Genomic DNA, 19,896 nt, shown 5'->3' with positions numbered 1-19,896 from the left:
AATTCATAGTTTACCCACCTCTTATTTTAACCACCGCAACCCTGTTTATAACTTTATAATAATTTATAGTCATGTTTCTTTTTTTATTTAATCTCCTTAATACCTATCTCATATTGTATTGTGTAAGCATACTTGGCTTTGGATGCCACATACATAATCATATCTGTCTGTTAGATCACAGGTGCTGTGAGGAAAAACACAGTGACACGGTCAGCCACGGACGCAGAGGTCACCAAGCACGCAATCTGGTGGTTCAACCTGGCAGCGGATCGGGCAACGAGGAGACGTGTCCCGCCTCAAGCCACACAAACGGAGTAATAGGAGAAATAAGCAATAAACAATATTTTTATTGAACTTCTTGTCGTTCACCAGTTATTAATTTTCTGATATTTTAGCTGTGCATTTCATTGAAGTTTTGGCCTAATGGATAAAATATTTTATGTCTGCACCGACCTAGGCCTATAAAGCACTAAATTAGGTTTTGACCACAAAATGAATGTAAAGCAGCTTAGCCATACCATACCATACCATACCATCTTCTTCCGCTTATCCGGGGCCGGGTCGCGGGGGCAGCAGTCTAAGCAGGGATGCCCAGACTTCCCTCTCCCCAGACACTTCCTCCAGCTCTTCCGGGGGGACACCGAGGCGTTCCCAGGCCAGCCGGGAGACATAGTCCCTCCAGCGTGTCCTAGGTCTTCCCCGGGGTCTCCTCCCGGTGGGACGGGACCGGAACACCTTCCCAGGAAGGCGTTCCGGAGGCATCCGAAAAAGATGCCCAAGCCACCTCAGCTGACCCCTCTCGATGTGGAGGAGCAGCGGCTCTACTCTGAGCTCCTCCCGGGTGACCGAGCTTCTCACCCTATCTCTAAGGGATCGCCCGGCCACCCTGCGGAGAAAGCTCATTTCGGCCGCCTGTATCCGGGATCTTGTCCTTTCGGTCATGACCCAAAGCTCATGACCATAGGTGAGAGTAGGAACGTAGATTGACTGGTAAATCGAGTGCTTCGCCTTGCGGCTCAGCTCTTTCTTCACCACGACAGACCGATACATCGACTGCATTACTGCAGAAGCTGCACCGATCCGTCTGTCAATCTCCTGTTCCATCCTTCCCTCACTCGTGAACAAGACCCCTAGATACTTAAACTCCTCCACTTGAGGCAGGCCAACGTAGGCTACTTAACAAAAACGGAATAGAAAGAACTTGTAACTTTCCATAAATGTAAATGACAATTTTATATTTCCATTAAGTAGTGATTACTTTTGTACAGTGAATTGATGTCTTGACTTCTGTTAGGCCTATTGACAATATTGTTAGGTTAAAAATACAAGGCAATGCAGATTTAAGATTAGGTCTATATTGCTGGAGTAACCTAGACTAGGCCTAGTGATAGAAATCCTATGGTTTAGTTTATCCTATTTTTTTCCTACAGCAAGAACAGTCCTAGGGATTTTGAAAATGAGAAAAACAGGTCCAAAACGGACCCGGGCCAGATGAGCCAGGAATTTTATGAGGCCGTTACGGATCCGTGGCGGATGTATGTATCAATTAGCGGGTCCCAAATGGACCCGCCGCGGAGGCAAGGTTTTAATCGCGGATGCGGAACAGATGCAGCGCGGAGCCGCAGCGGTTCCACCGCGGAGTCATTTTGCTGTGTGGGTTGTCTCTATCTGTACGACTCTGCTCGCCTCTACACCCTCGTGTTTTTTTCTTTCCTTCTTCCTCTCTTCCTCTTCGCGTGATTACACATAGGTCAACCGGAAATAAAACTCTCACAGGTCATTTCTAAAGTAAATAATTATTAAGTTATTTTGTGTTGTTGTTGGCTAAACAAGCCATGAAACATTGTGAAAACATTTTAACTGCAAATAACTGTCCGAACAGAATAATAATACTTATTATTGATTTCAATAAATGTAATGCACATTGACATAAACCAAATAAAAGTTATGCATCTTATCAGCAACCCACATATCCAAGATGAGAGAAAAATACAAAATTACTGATGTGAATCAGGTTATTACACAATGTTGAAAGGATGTTTTGATATTGAAACCAAAGGACATGCTTTTCCACAACCACAAGAAAAGGTCCAGAAGAAATTTGTGAGAGTATACATTTTTCTAAAGCACTGTGCAATGCTTCTGTGCCATTATGGCCTCTGTTCTCTCCCAGGTGGCACCATAGCCAACAGTGGCAAGGAGTGTTAATGGATGGAGCATATAGCCCAGTGCTGTCCTGGTGGAGGGGGAGGTAGTCAATAAGGGTTTCCTTTATCATTGTGCTTTAATGAGTTTGGACAGGTTTGGTACCTGCAACTTACTTTTGGGGCGGTGGGTAGCTTAGTTGTCAATAATGTTTGGCCAGTAAATTAAAGGTCACTGGTTTTAATACCTGAGCAAGGTGAAAACATCGTTTTTCTGTGCCTTGAGCAAGGCAGTTGACCAATATTTCCACCAGGTTCTTGCAGTCATATTTATATTACATGAGAAATTGCATGAGAAAACATATATGGCCATTGGCTCAAGTTGAATTCCTTGTAAAGTGAGTAGTGTGGAATTTTTTTTGGGGGGATTTTCAGATATTTAGAAGAGGCATGTGGAAAAGGTCTTATCAACAGCATCAAAATTACATCTTATCAACAACCTCAAAATAAGTCTTGTCAGCTGTAATTTATGCCCCTGAAATCCACGTGGAATCAATATTGTACACATGTTTTTTTAAGTTTGAATCAGTGTCAAAATGTTCACTGGGAAGATTATATTAGAGACTAATACATTTGTCTAAAATGCACAGATGCACAAAATGAGGTGTGAGTATGCCAGAAAAACATTAAAATGACCTGCCATCTCTAGATTTCAATTATCACTAATTGATATTTGGGTCCCTGAGGAGAGGGTTGAATACCTTTAACTCTAGTAATGATGTCATTTAACTTGTGTTTTTCCGATATGTGCCCCATATCATTAAAACTACCCACTTTCAAACTTGGAATTTCATGGCTAACTGCGGTATGATAGTGGGCACAGGAAGTAATGCAGCCCAGGAGATGGGAATCAAATTCTCCATATTGCCCTCACCAAACAGATTTGTCTTGATTGTATCAGGTTCCACAATGCCAACAGCCTGCACCACATCCTGTGGGCTGCCACCTCCAACACAAAAAGAAATACAATATGTAAAAGGAGATGACCATCCAATCAACCAATCAAATCAAGTTGTTATAAAATTAGCAAAACATCACAAAACTGCAAGTTAGATAGAATATAAATACCTTCCTCAACTCTTCCAGCACCATTATAACTTAAACTATTTATTCTTAAAACCTAAAACATTGACTTAAGATAACAACCAATAAAAAAGCATTAAGTTGTTGGCTCCTATTTGTGTGAGTGTGTGCTGCTCAATAAATACACATATAGACTACGCTGATCTCCCTGATCTTTACCACATACCAAGATGCTCCCCACTCACGTGCACAATGAGAATTGACAACACAAGATAGAAGAGGAAAGGAGGGGCGGGGTGAATATTACGATACCAATGGAGTCTTCGAACAGTGGTAACAAACGTTAATAGCTACTGACCCAGTTCATACATACTATTCCATGTTAGTGAGAGCTTGTGCAAACCCATCATTCTTATATATGTATATATAAATATAACAATTGGATAAGGATGAAGGGGTGAACAATGGTTTACCTCGTCTGTAAAACTATCATTCTCAAGCGTAGAGGGGGAGGAAAGAAAGGGTGGCTAAGGAGAGTGAGAAAGATATACAGACAGACATATAGTCAGACAGTAGCGGACAGTCGGTGGATGTAACCTAGCTAGAGAAACAGAAGGAGGGAAGAGAAGGTCGGATAATAGGGATAAACGCTGTTCTTTTTTTCTGAGTGACAGAGGGAGTATGCGCCCGCCGCGTCATAACGCATCAAACCACTAGCCGAAGCCAAGCGCGCTTTACGCCACAGTCGGTCCATGCCTGGCGTAAAGACATAAATATATCTGAAATAATTAAATAATTCGCCGTGCTGAGGAGATCGTCATCCGCAGTGTGTCTCTCCTTGCACCACCTAAATGCTGCCGAGACAGAGACGAAGATAGCTACAACAGGGGAAGAGATTAAGGAGAGACGCGACCGGCAGACGGAAAAGACGGGGATATACCTAACCCATCTTTGGGCAGTCGGTACTGCGGAGGATTTTGTGTTGTTTTTAACGGTTAGTAATAGCATAACGGAGACCGGGGACTCGGTATTGCAGCGGCCGCCCAGAAGAACCGCACATGTCGACACGTTTGGGTTCTACATCTCCATCCCCGCCCTGTGCGGATCCCCTTTCGGTCTGAAACGGCAGGGTCAGGCAGGTTACCGAATAACGGAATCGTTAACAGAAAACTGGAACCGTGATGCGGCATCGGCGAGGCACTCAGTTTGAAGATTTTACCATATGAGCCTTTAACTAAGAAATCTATTATTTAGTCTACTAATCCTCGATGAGGACCACATAAACGACTGATTTTATGGATTAAAGTTGTTGAGGTTTTCGAAATGATGCTCGTTACAGGCCTGCTTAATCGGTCTGATGTGTTTTATGTAAGGATCCATAGGTTATAGGCTATATCCATGTCAGAAATATATAAATAAATACCAAATTTAGGCCGATGACTAGGCTGATGACGCCAATACGGCAAAGCAGCCTTCACCGTAGTAGCCTAAATAATCCATGTGCTTCTTATCCATCGATAAATACATGGACACTTATCAGTTAGATCTATGCGTTTGTGTTTGAGTAAAATATGTTTTGGTTATTTTAAAAAGATTGGAGCAACCGTTTGTTTAGTTTCAAATAACCCCTCCGCTATATTGAGACGGTAAGCTGCAGGCAGACAGTCACTAGGTGCAAACGATTTAAACATCAAGCAACAGCATCAGCAACAACACACACTACATTTAAAAAAATCTTCTAACCTTCTATCCGGCGGTCTCTGGACTGCACCTCTACGCGACTATTTCCCCCCTCCCTCTTCCCTTGTAATCCTTCCCATCCCTCTGTTCCAAGTTTATCCATTTTGTTTCGTTTTTTAAGGTATTGCCTGTATACGGGATTATAGTTAAGTGTTCGTCCTCCCTTGATCATATCTTTAGACTACATATTTCCTTTAGTAATAGCCTATCTCATCGGCCCACCTGGATATAGACAAACACAGTCTCTTGACTGACACACCGGGCTGCTCGCTAACACAACAACGCAGTGATGGAGACCACCAAATTGCCCCCGACCAGCCCATCCTCCCCTACTACCGGTTTCTCGGTACCATCGGCGGAGAAGGTGGATGGATTTCCCCGGCGTTCGATGCGCAGAGCCCGACAGAGGCGCTCCCACTCTTCGTCCCAGTTTCGCTACCAGAGCTCCCAGGTCGAGCTGACGCCACTGCCGCTACTCAAAGGTGGGTCCTCTGCTCAAAGGTGGGTCCTCTGCTCTCAAGTCTATGTCTATTTTGTTAAGCCCTTTTGTAGTAAGCTATAACTTTTAATGTCCTATCAGTCCAATAATATTTCATTTTATAGTTGTACTACCATATATTTACTGTTTGCAATGCCTGCTTGTTTGCTTAAATATGGTTGCTACTTTGATGGAGGTGTATTCTGTCTCATGAGGCCTGTAATTTGACTTTGTTTGAACCCTAACTCAATTGTCCAGGGTCCAAAGGTCGGTCCTAATTCCCCAGCAGTGTTTTTTCTGGCATATGTTTATTCTATGTAGGTGTCTAGGCCTACTGCTGATAGGTGTGTAGCCTACTCATTAATGCTTGCAGTAGGCCTACTGAAAAGACTCTGCACCAAAGTTGTGCACTACATACAGATGAAGGTGTCAAAAGAAATACATTTCATAGGGATTTAGTTATGCATGTCATCCTCAACATGTATTTTACGAATCATGTATTTTTATGGTTTAATAATTATAAGTAAGTCTTTGATGGCCATAAGGTGACACTGTATGTAAATACATGATGTTTTATTTGAAGGTTAATTAAGTTATTATCAAAGTGTATACTTATAGGGCAGAACATAAGGAACATGTATGGACTTGTTTGCCTTTAGAGATAGAGGCTAGGCAGCCCAGGTTTGTAACCTGATGATGTCCAGACTGGGGTTTTGAGTGGAATGGTGCACTGCACTGGTCTGTGGTATTGTGTATATGTGTGTGTGTGGCTTAGTAGCATTCTGATCTATTAATTTATCAGCGGGAGTTAACATAGTCGGACACACACAGAGACACTTGCTTTATCATACCTGAATTATAGCCAAACCATAAAACTAACCCTTACCCCAAATCAAAACCTTACCACTAATTATGTATAAATCCTAATCCTATGAGGACTGATCAAATGTCCACACTGACAGATTTTGACATTGGTTATTAGTCCTCATAAGTATATCAATACATACACACACGTTAAAACGGTTAACGCAATGAAATGAAAACAAAGTAGGTCTAGTATAAAGTAGCCAATGTGTTATATGTACAGTATTATACAGCATATTTTACAAATATTAAATTAAAGCTTCTGCTCAACATTTGTCAATGAAACCAACAATAGACCATCTGCTCTAAAATGTGGTGATTGTACATCATTCAAAACAACACTGTTTAGACTACTTTGAAACAACACCTCAACAAGATCTAAATGCATATTCCCGTGGTTCAAAACAGATGGAAATGAAATGGTGACTATGCAAAATGATGATACATAGAGGTTTCACTGGGAAAACATATTCATGCTGTTATTTAGTGTGGTGTTTTTTGTCATACAGTAATGTTATTCTTTGGTATTATATTCAGTTATGTAAGGTCTATGTAAAATACAGTGATGTTGTAGACATTGATTCTGCTTTTATGTTAATTTGTTAAAGTAACTGCCCAGAATTGACACATTTCTGTCAAATGTCACCAGTATTTATTTATTAAATATGTTAAAAAGCGGATTTTCTAAGTAGGAAAGGTGTGTGACAACCCTAGCAAACAGATTGTGTGGGTGTATTTTAAAATAAATATTTATGTGGGTAAATTGCTGATTAGCCAGCTCCTATAGACTGGCAGTTCCCTAGTTCAAATTCCTCAGGGAGACAATGTCATCCCCACAGCATTTATCAATATTCATAGACGGTCTGTTTGAGATAGAAGTTTGAAATGTTTTCCAATTTCAACTTGGCTTACAAACACGAGCATAGAACAGGTGAACTACATTATTTGGTTAAGATATAGGACAAACTTTTTATAGGAAGATTTACACTAGACACTTATTTTAAACTTGTCCCCTGAGCCTGTTCTCTCTGTCCAGTATATGGTAAAGATTGTTTTGGAATAATATGTCAATGTACAGAATGTAGGGAAATGTACAGAAATTATTTATTTTGGCCTAAAGGCTAAAGATCTTGAAAAAACTTTAGAAAGTTCAATCAACAGCAGTGAACGTTTTTGATAGTAGTTATATGATTATAGTCAGGGGACTTGATTCTAGCTCAGCACCTATTTGGAAAAGCTTTAAGTACTGGCTCAGTAATACATTGGATTTAATATAGTACAGGTTTACGACGCACAGGTTTACCAGGGCCATAACACAGTAAAGGAAATACTGTAAATACTTGTCCACCATAACTCCCTCAGACAGGCTACTAGCTTAAAGCTCCTCCCAAGCTGCAAGTCTTCCTTTAGGGCTACACTGTTAGCCCACTGACAGGGTTGACCCAATTTAATTGAATATTTGATTGTTTGGTCAGTAGGCTGTTGGTCGACTAAGATTTTATTTGTTGACCAGTCGGATGGCGATATGACATCTATCTGTTTCCCCCCTGTACCAGTCCATTGCTGACGGCATGTGGATGATTTAAAACATTAGTATAAAAAAATCAATGTGCTAGTGACATTTTATGCAATATTATGTAAGAAAAGGGTGACCTGTATTGGCACTGTATGTTAGATCTAGCCTCACATCTAACATCCCCATTCATTGTTCTGTGTTTTTGTTTTGAACTCCTCACATGTGAGTGCAATTGTATTGAAACATTTCTGTCCCCAGTAAGCACATTTTCCCGCGGTGGATATCTGAAATAATAGTTTCCAATGTACGCGGTTTAATTGATGCGCTCTGCTGTTGTGCAAGTTATTATTATTTTTTTAAATTGGTACTTGGATTTCACTTCTCAAGTAGTTACAACATGGTAGTTGTTGTAGCCTATAGGGTTTCAGCAACATCAGGACAAACATGAGGAGTAACGTTATAGCCGCTGAATCTGGGAAGCCCAGCAGTCACAGTCAGTCAGGTCACACTGTACACCCTAAGGCATTTTTGCCGGACTATGTGAGCAGAGATGGCCAAGAAGAGCGAATGTCTTTTACTGAGTGCCTGACTGACTGACTACCCATTTTTAAATAGCATAGTGGTTAGGGACGTGGACTGCCATGAGTGGACCAGGGTTCAATCCTCGCTTTGGACCAAACAAAGTAGTCATTAGGATTTGTCCAGTATAGACTAAAACTTTAAAGTTCGTCTTCAGTCTTGGTTGCAATTGCTCTATTCTTATGACTATTCTAAGTAGTATGTAGATACTAATAGGCCTATTACTGGCTAATAAGCTATTAAATTGGCCAGTGGCAAAAGCCATACAGTTCAAAGATGCTATTTGTGGTGGAAGTTAATTAAAAAGAAATGTTAGTCAGTTCAATACAACTAAATATTCAAACTTGGCGTGATGTTATTGAAGTAAATGTTTTCATTACTGTATAGCTAGCCATCTACAGTAGTTTCTTTCTAATTTTACACATTGAATGTAGTGTGGCAACTCTGTTATACATGTTGTTGGTTTGGATGTTTGCCAATGTAGGAAACTAGTTTTGAGAACTGTGGAGATTAAACTAATTGGTTTAACAATGCAGAAGTATACTGACACGCTACACACATATAGCTTAGTGGCATAGTGGTTAGTCTGTCACATAGGTGACGCCGGTTTGAATCCAGTGAGGGCAACAACATTCATCCCTTCAAATTGCAGCCTAGCTGAAATAGGCTTGCCTAGTTCCTTTACTTGTCTACAAAAATATCTCTAGTAAGTTGAACTCAAAGGGAAATGTTACTAATAAACAAATGTTTGTGATACTTTTACAAATATTTTTTAATTTAAAATGAAAATGTTCCCATCATGCTTTACTGCAGGTTGATAGTTTAGAATTGTTTCTTTGTCCTTTTTTTGCGTGTACATTAACTTATTGATTCATCTTACTTCCACAAAGATCAAACACATACTAATTTATTTTACAATATTTTTTGCAACTCTAGATATACCTGCAATCTTCACTGAGTTAGGTAGACAAGTTTTAGTTTTTCTGCACCTCACATTTGGAATAAATTCTAAGATTATTTTAAACTGAATCAATTGATGACTCTAGCGCAATTCAAAAGGATGTTAGAGAAATATTTCCATGAAGAATGTGTTTGCATTTTATGAATTGTGTTCATGTTTTTATTTTTGGGGGGTGCTCCCCATACCTTCTATTGTTTAATTATTGTGTTGATGCAGGGCTCATCTACCAAATAGACCTCTCAGCATGACCTCTTCTGCTAAAATAAAGGTTAAATAAAATAAATAAACTGTTACTGAAAGGATTGTTCCAGTTTAATAAAAAAATCCATCTTGCTATTAAAAGCTAGATCCCAACAGGAATTACCCAACCCTCTGCAGAGGGTTTCACAATTCTAGTAAAGTTCCCATGTTTTTCAGAAATATAGATGACTGATTGACTGACTACCCCTTCTTAAATTACATAGTGGTTAGAGACGCGGACTGCCACGCAGTTTGAGCCTTACCATAGTCAAAACAAAATATGCATTAGGATTTGTTCAAGATAAACAAAAACTTCTCTGACTACAACCTTCAGTAGCTATTTTATAGTAAACATAAAATAAAACAGTTTATGGTTATATTGTGACTATTTCTGGTGGATTATTTAAGTATTCATCCATGCATGCTTTTTCGGGTAGATCACTAGCCCTTGGGCAGTAAAGGAGTAGGGCTTCCCACGATTCTCTCGTCTTTTCTTTTGACGGAAAAGTCAGTTATCGTCACTTATATTGAAAGTTATTGTATCAATGTCATTCACGAATGAAAGAAAAATGAACGTTGTTATGCCTTCAAATGACATAGCTTTGGCAGTGTAAAGTTCATCTTATATCTTGCTAGCAATTTTTCAATTCATATGACTATTCCAAGTAGTAAGTTAGTAGATACTAGTAAGCCTATTACTGGCTAAGAAGCTGTTAAAACAGCCATAAAATAATATCAAGACACAAGTGATGTTTGCCAGAAAATACCTGGGTAAAGGCCAACACTACTGGAACAAAATGCTTTGGACAGATCAATCAATGGTGGTGTTTATTGGCCGCACTACAGAAATTAAACTCTGTCTTTAAACAGAAGAACTGTAAAGCATGGATATAATGGTATTATAGTTTGTTGCTGCTTTTCTGGCCAACTTGTTGTAATTGAGTCAACCATGAATTCCTTATTTAACCACAGAATTCTTGTGTACAGGACAATGATCCAAAACACGAGCACAGTTCTTTTGCGTCTTCAGAAAACCTTTGAAAACTTGCCTGCTTTTTCAATGAGTATCTAAAATATGAATGGGGTGAGCATGTGACCGGGTATTGGCTTTAAAATTGTGCAGCTCGCCTCTTACAAGAAATCTCCAGAAATCTTTCTTCAGTGTTTATCAACTGATTTTCAAAGTAGTTTCATGTAATTGAATAGTCAGAGGTGCAATTTGCAAGTGACTGGAAATGCATGCCTCTCCACATTATTTTTTTGTTGTTGCATGAAACCCAACATGCTGACCAATTAAATATCTTAACTGCTGCAATGGAGTTGTCTGATTTGTTGATTACTCCTTTTGTTTGTTGGCTCAGAATACATTAAGTATTAATTAAATAATAAGGGTGAGAGACAGTAACAGAGAGAGAATGACAGCAAAGAAAAGGAGGAGTGGGTAGATTGTAATTAAGATGAGACAAAAAGGGGAGGGAACTCACAGTAACACTGCTTCCCATTGATTTTTGAAATGGAAATTGTGCCACAAATTGCATTTTAAAAACCTGTTCAATTTAATAGATCACATAATTACAATCATCAGATTTTTTATATGAATAAAGCACCAAAGAATTTGACATGTACCCTATGTCAGTCCTACTTCAAACCACTTACAGACATTGTCACTTCTAACAGTGGCAATGTCAAACCAAAATGCTTCCCCAAAATATCTGTAAAATGTCAGGTATATTCATTGCTTTCAAATCTGGGGTCTCATTTATCAATAGTGTTGGTAATCCTATAGTACTTATTAACTTAATTTTGAATGGTCATGCACATAGAAAACTTTGCATGACATAAGTATTTGATACATCAGAAAAGCAGAACTTAATATTTGGTACAGAAACCTTTGTTTGCAATTACAGAGATCATAGGTTTCCTGTAGTTCTTGACCAGGTTTGCACACACTGCAGCAGGGATTTTGGCCCACTCCTCCATACAGACCTTCTCCAGATCCTTCAGGTTTCAGGGCTTTCGCTGGGCAATACGGACATTCAGCTCCCTCCAAAGATGTTCTATTGGGTTCAGGTCTGGAGACTGGCTAGGCCACTCCAGGACCTTGAGATGCTTCTTACGGAGCCACTCCTTAGTTGCCCTGGCTGTGTGTTTCGGGTTGTTGTCATGCTGGAAGACCCAGCCGCGACCCATCTTCAATGCTCTTACTGAGGGAAGGAGGTTGTTGGCCAAGATCTCGCGATACATGGCCCCATCCATCCTCCCCTCAATATGGTGCAGTCGTCCTGTCCTCTTTGCAGAAAAGCATCCCCAAAGAATGATGTTTCCACCTCCATGCTTCACGGTTGGGTTGGTGTTCTTGGGGTTGTACTCATCCTTGCTCTTCTTCCAAACACGGCGAGTGGAGTTTCGACCAAAAAGCTCTATTTCTGTCCCATCAGACCACATGACCTTCTCCCATTCCTCCTCTGGACCATCCAGATGGTCACTGGCAAACTTCAGATGGCCTGGACATGTGCTGGCTTGAGCAGGGGAACCTTGCATGCGCTGTAGGATTTTAATCCATGACGATGTAGTGTGTTACTAATGGTTTTCTTTGAGACTTGGGTCCCAGCTCTCTTCAGGTCATTGACCAGGTCCTGCTGTGTAGTTCTGAGCTGATCCCTCACCTTCCTCATGATCATTGATGCCCCACAAGGTGAGATTGAGGGAGATCTTGAACTTCTTCCATTTTCTAATAATTGCGCCAACAGTTGTTGCCTTCTCACCAAGCTGCTTGCCTATTGTCCTGTAGCCCATCCCAGCCTTGTGCAGGTCTACAATTGTATCCCTGATGTCCTTACACAGCTCTCTGGTCTTGGCCATTGTGGAGAGGTTGGAGTCTGTTTGATTGAGTGTGTGGACAGGTGACTTTTATACAGGTAACGAGTTCAAACATGTGCAGTTAATACAGGTAATGAGTGGAGAACATGAGTGCTTCTTAAAGAAAAGCTAACAGGTCTGTGAGAGCCGGAATTCTTACTGGTTGGTAGGTGATCAAATACTTATGTCATGCAATAAAATGCAAATTAATTATTTAAAAATCATACAATGTGATTTTCTGGATTTTTGTTTTAGATTCCGTCTCTCACAGTTGAAGTGTACCTATGATTTTTTAAATTACAGACCTCTTCATGCTTTGTAAGTAGGAAAACCTGCAGAATCGGCAGTGTATCTAATACTTGTTCTCCCCACTGTATAACAACACAACCAACAAATCAAAGATTTGATTGAAATAGAGGTATAGGTGCCATAGTATCACATGTATAAGTATAAACATTAATAAATATTTATTTGGCTCGCTCCATTGTTGCTCAACAGAAAGAAAGAAAACGTTCCTAAAGAGAGGAAAAATAGTACAATTCAAGTGTCTTTTATAGGGCTGTCAATGTTCATCAAGCAAAATTATTTGGTTTAAAAAAAATACTCGATCAGAGGATGCCTTTGAGCTCAATTTGGTGTGTCATGATACAGTCTTTTCCCAAAAAAGTTGTGACTCAATCAATCAATCAATCAAATGTATTTATAAAGCCCTTTTTACATCAGCAGTTGACCCAGAGTGCTTTTATAAAACACCCAGCCTGAAACCCCAAGGAGCAAACAACGACAGTGTTGAAGCACAGTGGGTAGGAAAAACTCCCTAAGAGGGGCCGAAATGTAGGAAGAAACCTAGGGAGCAACCAGGCCCAGAGGGGTGACCTGTCCTCTTCTGGCTGTGCCGGGGGAACATTTTAAGAGTTGTAGTAATTAGAGAAGCATGACTAGATGGACTAGGACAGGAAGGAGGGCGTGGATGGGTGCCAGGTTATCAGACTGGCAGCTGGAATCGAGAGGAATCGTCTTGATCTGCAACACAGCCAGGAGGACTTTGGACAGTGGTTTGGGCCAAGACCTCATGTCCTCCTAAGCTTGAACGGAGCAGGAGACAAGAAAATGTAGAGAGTGCATTCCTTAGGTTTACATGGATTTGCAGTGCAGAAGGAGAACTGAACCTCCTCCCCCAGCACAGTAATATAGCAGTGTAAAACCTGGGGGCTGAGACGGGGGTCCATTGACACTGTCAGGGGCAACAAAAGACTAGTTCATTTGTGTAATGTTAAAAAGAAACCTGGTGGAACATCTCACGACTACTTAGGTTAATTTACAACGTGTCAGTAACATGATTGGGTATAAAAAGAGCATCCCAGAGAGAATGAGTCTTTCAGAAGTAAAGATGGGGAGGGGTTCACCACTCTGTGAAAGACTGCACGGGCAAATAGTGCAACATTTTAAGCATATTGTTTCTCAATGTAACATTTTTCAAAAAAGGGTTTGAGGATCTCATCAGATACAGCACATAATATCATAAGTACACCAATATTGGATGACTGGGTTGGCGTGGTTGTAAATTATCTAAATACTTACAGTAAGTACATGCAGTATTTCAGTTCTTTATTTTCAATATATTGTCGAAAATTTCTAAGAACTTCTTTTGCTTTGAATCTATGGGGTATTGTGTGTAGATGACGTTAGACATTAGATAGACATTATTGAGCTCATATATTTTAAAGACGAGAAAATCATCAGTGTTAGCCCAGTTCCATCTCACTCCATCGGCACCACTGGGCTTCCTCTCCCCATGGGGAGTGGAAATGATGACCTGACAATTTAAAAGTATAATGCACATCCGTTGGGCTATCTTTTACAGTGTGTTCTCCAGGAACTAGATCCACTCAATTGACCTTTCTTTTTGTATTCTCTATTTTGTACTTGTATCTATTCTCTTATATAATATAATATATATATTTTTTATTTGTAGAACATTCAGTTCTAACTGGAACCAGGCAAATATACCCCTATTTGAATATTATTGCTGTGTATATCAGTGTAATACTTTTGTGTTTGTGTGTATGTGTGTGTGAGTGCTAGCTTCTGTGTGTGTGTATAAGGGAGAGGCCAGCTGGAAAGACTAGGTATTAGGTTACAGGAGGCACAGAAACCTATTTTCTGATCGATATGGAGAGGGAAGGAACAGATGAGAGGGAGGAGGAGAGAGAGAACTAAAGAGAGAAAGAGAGAGACTGGAGGAGTGGGAAGACAATTAAAAAAGAGAAAAATCTAAGTTGACATGTGTAGAAATGGAAAGAAGGAAGAGATGAGAGAATAGAAAGAGAAAAATAAAATATAAAGTAGTGACTGGGTGAGCAACAGAATAGAAAAAAGGAATGAAAGTAAACAAAATAACAATAAAAAACTAAACAATACTCAGCGTAATGATTTTTGTTAAATATACAGTATGCAGCTACATTGCATTCAACTTCAGCCGTATGAATACTTGTGTATTCTTCTGTAAGTATTGTGATAGGGAAATGTAGTTAATATGAAATGTCGTGATACAACCAATAAAAAAAAATTAAATACAACAATTACTGATACTAATTCTGAACTACATTAAATACCAAAGTCCAAATTTAGATTTGGTGGTCAATTCAGGTAATCTGACAATATCAGCAGTTCCAATCCAAGTGTCTATACCATTTAGATAACTCTGGGTGGTGCTATGGTCAGATGACATACATATAGCTTTTAGGGCACACCATCTTTAAAAAAACAACAACTGTGTGTTATGCAGAAAAAGAGCATATGATAGTGAATCTCTGTTGTAGGACTGGGTTAACCTCGGCTTAGACAGTTAAGGTCATCTGCATCTTTTGTTCTCTCATTCTCTCTTTTTCTCTTTTTACCTTGTGTTCTCTCTCTTAATCTGTGATTCTGTCTTGCTCTCTCACTGTCACTGCGTCACAATAAGGCAAAACAGAATAAGTGTTATTTAAAGACCAGAGCAGTAGTTGCTCATCTCATTTAGAAAGCCACAGAGAGAAGGGAAGAGGAAGAGAGGGAGGAGAGGTACCCAGAGAGTTGGAGGGAGGCGGAGGAAAGTGAGAGACAGAAGAGCAACAAAGATGATGTCATTTTTTAACCCAATAAACCCCTCCCTTTCTCCCTTTTCACTATTTTTTCTCACTCCCTCCACAATCGTTCTACCTCCCTCTTTCTTTCTCCGTCTCTTTCTTACACGCTTTCACTTTTTCTTCACTATGGCTGTACAAAATTTTGCGCTAGCTGTGTTTGTGTTGCTTCGTGTTGGAATGGGTGATGGTTCTTCACATCTTCCCGTTAAAGATTTCTGCACACATTTAAATTCTCTCTTACTCTTTCCATCATTTCGCAGCCTCCCTGTCTCCAATTTTTCTTTTTCTACCACTGTGCTCCAGAAGCCACAATATGTAGTAGTCTATCTCTGTCTCACGCTCCATCTTTCCCTCTCTCGACATTTGCATTTTGGCTGAAGCCCTTATCCAGAGCTACACAGTAGTGAGGGCATTCATTTCCAAGCAGGACCCCATGGGAATCGAATCCACAACCTCCGGCGTTGCAAGCCCCATGCACTACCATCTGAGCTACACAGGACCTCTCCCTTTCTCTCTCCTTTGCTCACTCTCACTTATTTTAGTTTTCGCTTATGCTCTTTTCCCTACCGCTCTAATCCTCTCCACTGTAAACCTAATGACAGCCTATTCCCTATAGTATGTAGTTCACTCCTTTTGAACAGAGAATCCATTTTAGACACGCCCTTTGTTCCCAACTCAATTAATTTCCTGTAGCCATTGATTTCATAATTCAGTGTATGTGTTGCAGACCATAGAAAGGGCATTTATTTTAAAAGGTAAAAGGTATATTAAGATTTGTAAAGACTTTCTGGCTAGTTGAAGACCTTTAGTGTCATGAAGTTTTTGTAAGATATATTTTCAGGCAATGTTATGCTCTTTGGACAGATAATGAAAAAAGACAGAGGTTTTGCTGAAATATCGGTGGGCTGGATTTGAATCCATTCTGTTATGGTGTCTAGTGCAACTGGAGTGTTTTTTCCCCCCCTGTACATTCATTTGGATGGTGTTCCTCCACTATCTCAGCTGATTTGCTACATTTACATTTTATTAATTTAGCTCACGTTCTTATCCAGAGCAACTTACATACATTATTGATCGCATACATTAGGAAGTACTTTTAAGAAATAACTTATGGGGAGAAGAGGAGATGAATGAGCCAAATTGGAAGCTTTGGATTATGGTTGCCATGATGATATGAGGGCCAGATGGAAAATGTAGCCAGGACAACAGGGTTAACACTGCTACTCATACAATGTGACATGGGACCTTCAGTGAACACAGAGTCAGGACACCATTTTTATGTCCCTTAATTTTTTTTACAACATTGTAAGCTTGCAGATTCTAAAATTGACTTTGGGTTACTCCTAAATTATCATTTAACATGGGCACTTTCCATTGCAGAGCTTTGCTTTTGTGTGGGTTGAGGCCTATGGATTAATATAATTTTTTTCTCCACTGTATGTACCTTTCCTTATTTCTGTTGAGGATTGTATTTCTGCTTGCAGATGGAAAGTCTATAAAACTATTAACAGACCAGCCTTTCTATTGAAAACATGGAATTGGATTTTGATAATAATGATTAATGATTTTGTTAGAAATTGTCAGGCAACTAGTTTAAAAAAAAAGCATTTACATTCTTTATAAACATACAGTTGTGCTCATAGGCTTGCATACCCTGGCAGAAATTGTGAAATTTTGGCATTGATTTAGAAAATATGACTGATCATGCAAAAAAGATTTAATATTTAAGCATAGTGATCATATGAAGCCCTTTATTATCACATAGTTGTTTGGCTCCTTTTAAAATCATAATGATAACAGAAATCAACCAAATGGCCCTGATCAAAATTTTACGTACCCTTGAATGTTTGGCCTTGTTACACAAGGTGACACACACAGGTGAAAATGGCAATTTAAGGTGAATTTCCCACACCTGTGGCTTTTTAAATTGCAATTAGTTGTCTGTGTATAAATAGTCAATGAGTTTGTTAGCCCTCACATGGATGCACTGAGCAGGCTAAATACAGAGCCATGTGGAGCAGAAAATAACTGTCTAAAGACCTGCGTAACAAGGTAACGGAACTTTATAAAGATGGAAAAGGATATAAAAAGATATCCAGCCTAGCAAGTGCCAATCAGTACTGTTCAATCACATATTAAGAAGTGGAAAATGTGGGTATTTCTTGATACCAAGCCAAGATATACCAGGTATACCTGAAAGATAAAAGAAAGATTTCAAAGATATTTGAACAAAAATTAAGCCTTTACTGCGCTAATGCCACAACACAGCCCGGTTTCAATATGCCCGACAACACTTGTTGTATGCCCGACAACACGGTTAGCCTTATAGTCTATGACACACTGTAATTTGTAGTGACGAGACCAAAATAGAGCTTTATGGTCACTACCATAAGCGCTATGTTTGGATAGGGGTCAACAAGGCCTATAGTGAACAGAATACCATCCCCACTGTGAAGCATGGTGGTGGCTCACTGATGTTTTGGGGGTGTGTGAGGTCATGGGGAATCTTGTGAAAATTGATGGCAAGATGAATGCAGCATGTTGTCAGAAAATAATGACAGATCATTTGTATTCTTCTGCACGAAAGCTACGCATGGCCACTCTTGGACTTTCCAGTACGACAATGACCCTAAGCACAGGGCCAAGTTGACTCTCCAGTGGTTACAGCAGAAAAAGGTGTCTCCTGACCTTAATATCATAGAGCCACTCTGGGGAGATCTCAAACATGCGGTTTATGCAAGATGATCAAAGACTTTGCATGAGGCATTTTGCTAAGACCCCTCCTTGAACTGCCACCTTAACGTGGTGGAGGTGTTTGAGTACCCGAGTGACCCTAGGAGCTATGTTGTCTGGGTCTCCCAAGGCAAACAGGTCCTAGGCGACGGGTCAGACTAAGAGCGGTTCAAAACCCCCTTAATGATGAAAAACATTTTGTGTTCTGTGACATCGCCCGGTATGGCGCAGCCGGGGCCCCACCCTGGAGCCAGGCCCGGGGTTGGGGCTCGTACACGAGCACCTGGTGGCCGGGCCTTTCCCCATGGGGCCCGGCCGGGCTCAGCCCGAACGAGCGACATGTGGCCGCCTTCCCGTGGGCACACCACCCACAGGAGGGACCATAAGGGGCCGGTGCAGAGAGGATCGGGCGGCAGTCGAAGGCGGGGGCCTAGACAACCCGATCCCTGGACACGGAAACTAACTCTAGGGACGTGGAACGTCACCTCGCTGGCGGGGAAGGAGCCTGAGATTGTGCGTGAGGTTGAGAGGTTCCGACTAGAGGTAGTCGGGATCACCTCTCCGCACGGCTTGGGCTTTGGAACCACACTCCTTGAGAGAGGATGGACTCTTCACCACTCTGGAGTTGCCCATGGTGAGAGGCGGCGGGCTGGTGTGGGTTTGCTTATTGCTCCCCAGCTCTGCTGCCATGTGTTGGAGTTTACCCCGGTGAAGGAGAGGGTCGTTTCCCTGCGCCTACGGGTCGGGGATAGGTCTCTCACTGTTGTTTGTGCCTACGGGCCGAACGGCAGTGCAGAGTACCCGACCTTCTTGGAGTTTCTGGGAGGGGTGCTGGAAAGTGCTCCGACTAGGGACTCTATCGTTCTACTGGGGGACTTCAACGCCCACGTGGGCAACGACAGTGACACCTGGAGGGGCGTGATGGGAGGAAAGGCCCCCCTGATCTGAACCCGAACGGTGTTCAGTTATTGCACTTCTGTGCTAGTCACAGTTTGTCCATAACGAACACCATGTTCAAGCATAAGGGTGTCCATCAGTGCACGTGGCACCAGGACACCCTAGGCCGCAGGTCGATGATCGACTTTGTTGTCGTTTCATCTGACTTGCGGCCACATGTCTTGGACACTCGGGTGAAGAGAGGGGCGGAGCTGTCAACTGATCACCACCTGGTTGTGAGTTGGATCCGATGGCGGGGGAGGAAGCTGGACAGACTCGGCAGACCCAAGCGTACTGTAAGGGTCTGCTGGGAACGTCTAGCCGAGTCTCCTGTCAGAGAGATATTTAACTCCCACCTCCGGCAGAGCTTCGACTGGATCCCGAGGGAGGCTGGAGATATTGAGTCCGTAAGGTCGTAAGGTCTCCGGTGCCTGTCGAGGCGGCAATCCCCGAACCCGGTGGTGGACAGACTTGTTCCCTGTGCATGTTGGACTCTGGCAGGGCTGCCCTTTGTCGCCGGTTCTGTTCGTAATTTTTATGGACAGAATTTCTAGGCGCAGCCAGGGGCCGGAGGGTGTCAGGTTTGGGGACCACACGATTTCGTCTCTGGTCTTTGTGGATGATGTTGTCGTGTT

At 41.2% G+C, this 19,896-nt stretch overlaps 1 protein-coding gene across 1 annotated transcript in view; it reads left to right on the top strand.

The window, feature by feature from the left end:
- The first annotated feature begins 3,970 nt into the window (after positions 1 to 3,970).
- ppp2r5b (protein phosphatase 2, regulatory subunit B', beta) overlaps positions 3,971 to 19,896 on the top strand; it is a 73,738-nt gene continuing 57,812 nt past the window's right edge. Inside the window, exon 1 of the mRNA XM_010864831.5 lies at positions 3,971 to 5,449. Within this exon, the coding sequence (XP_010863133.1) occupies positions 5,257 to 5,449 (193 nt within the window). The 5' untranslated portion in view covers positions 3,971 to 5,256. The remainder of the gene's footprint in view (positions 5,450 to 19,896) is intronic.

The sequence above is a fragment of the Esox lucius genome, chromosome 24, assembly GCF_011004845.1.
Source record: "Esox lucius isolate fEsoLuc1 chromosome 24, fEsoLuc1.pri, whole genome shotgun sequence".
Taxonomy (NCBI): domain Eukaryota; kingdom Metazoa; phylum Chordata; class Actinopteri; order Esociformes; family Esocidae; genus Esox; species Esox lucius.
This window is presented reverse-complemented; position numbering and strand designations above follow the sequence as displayed.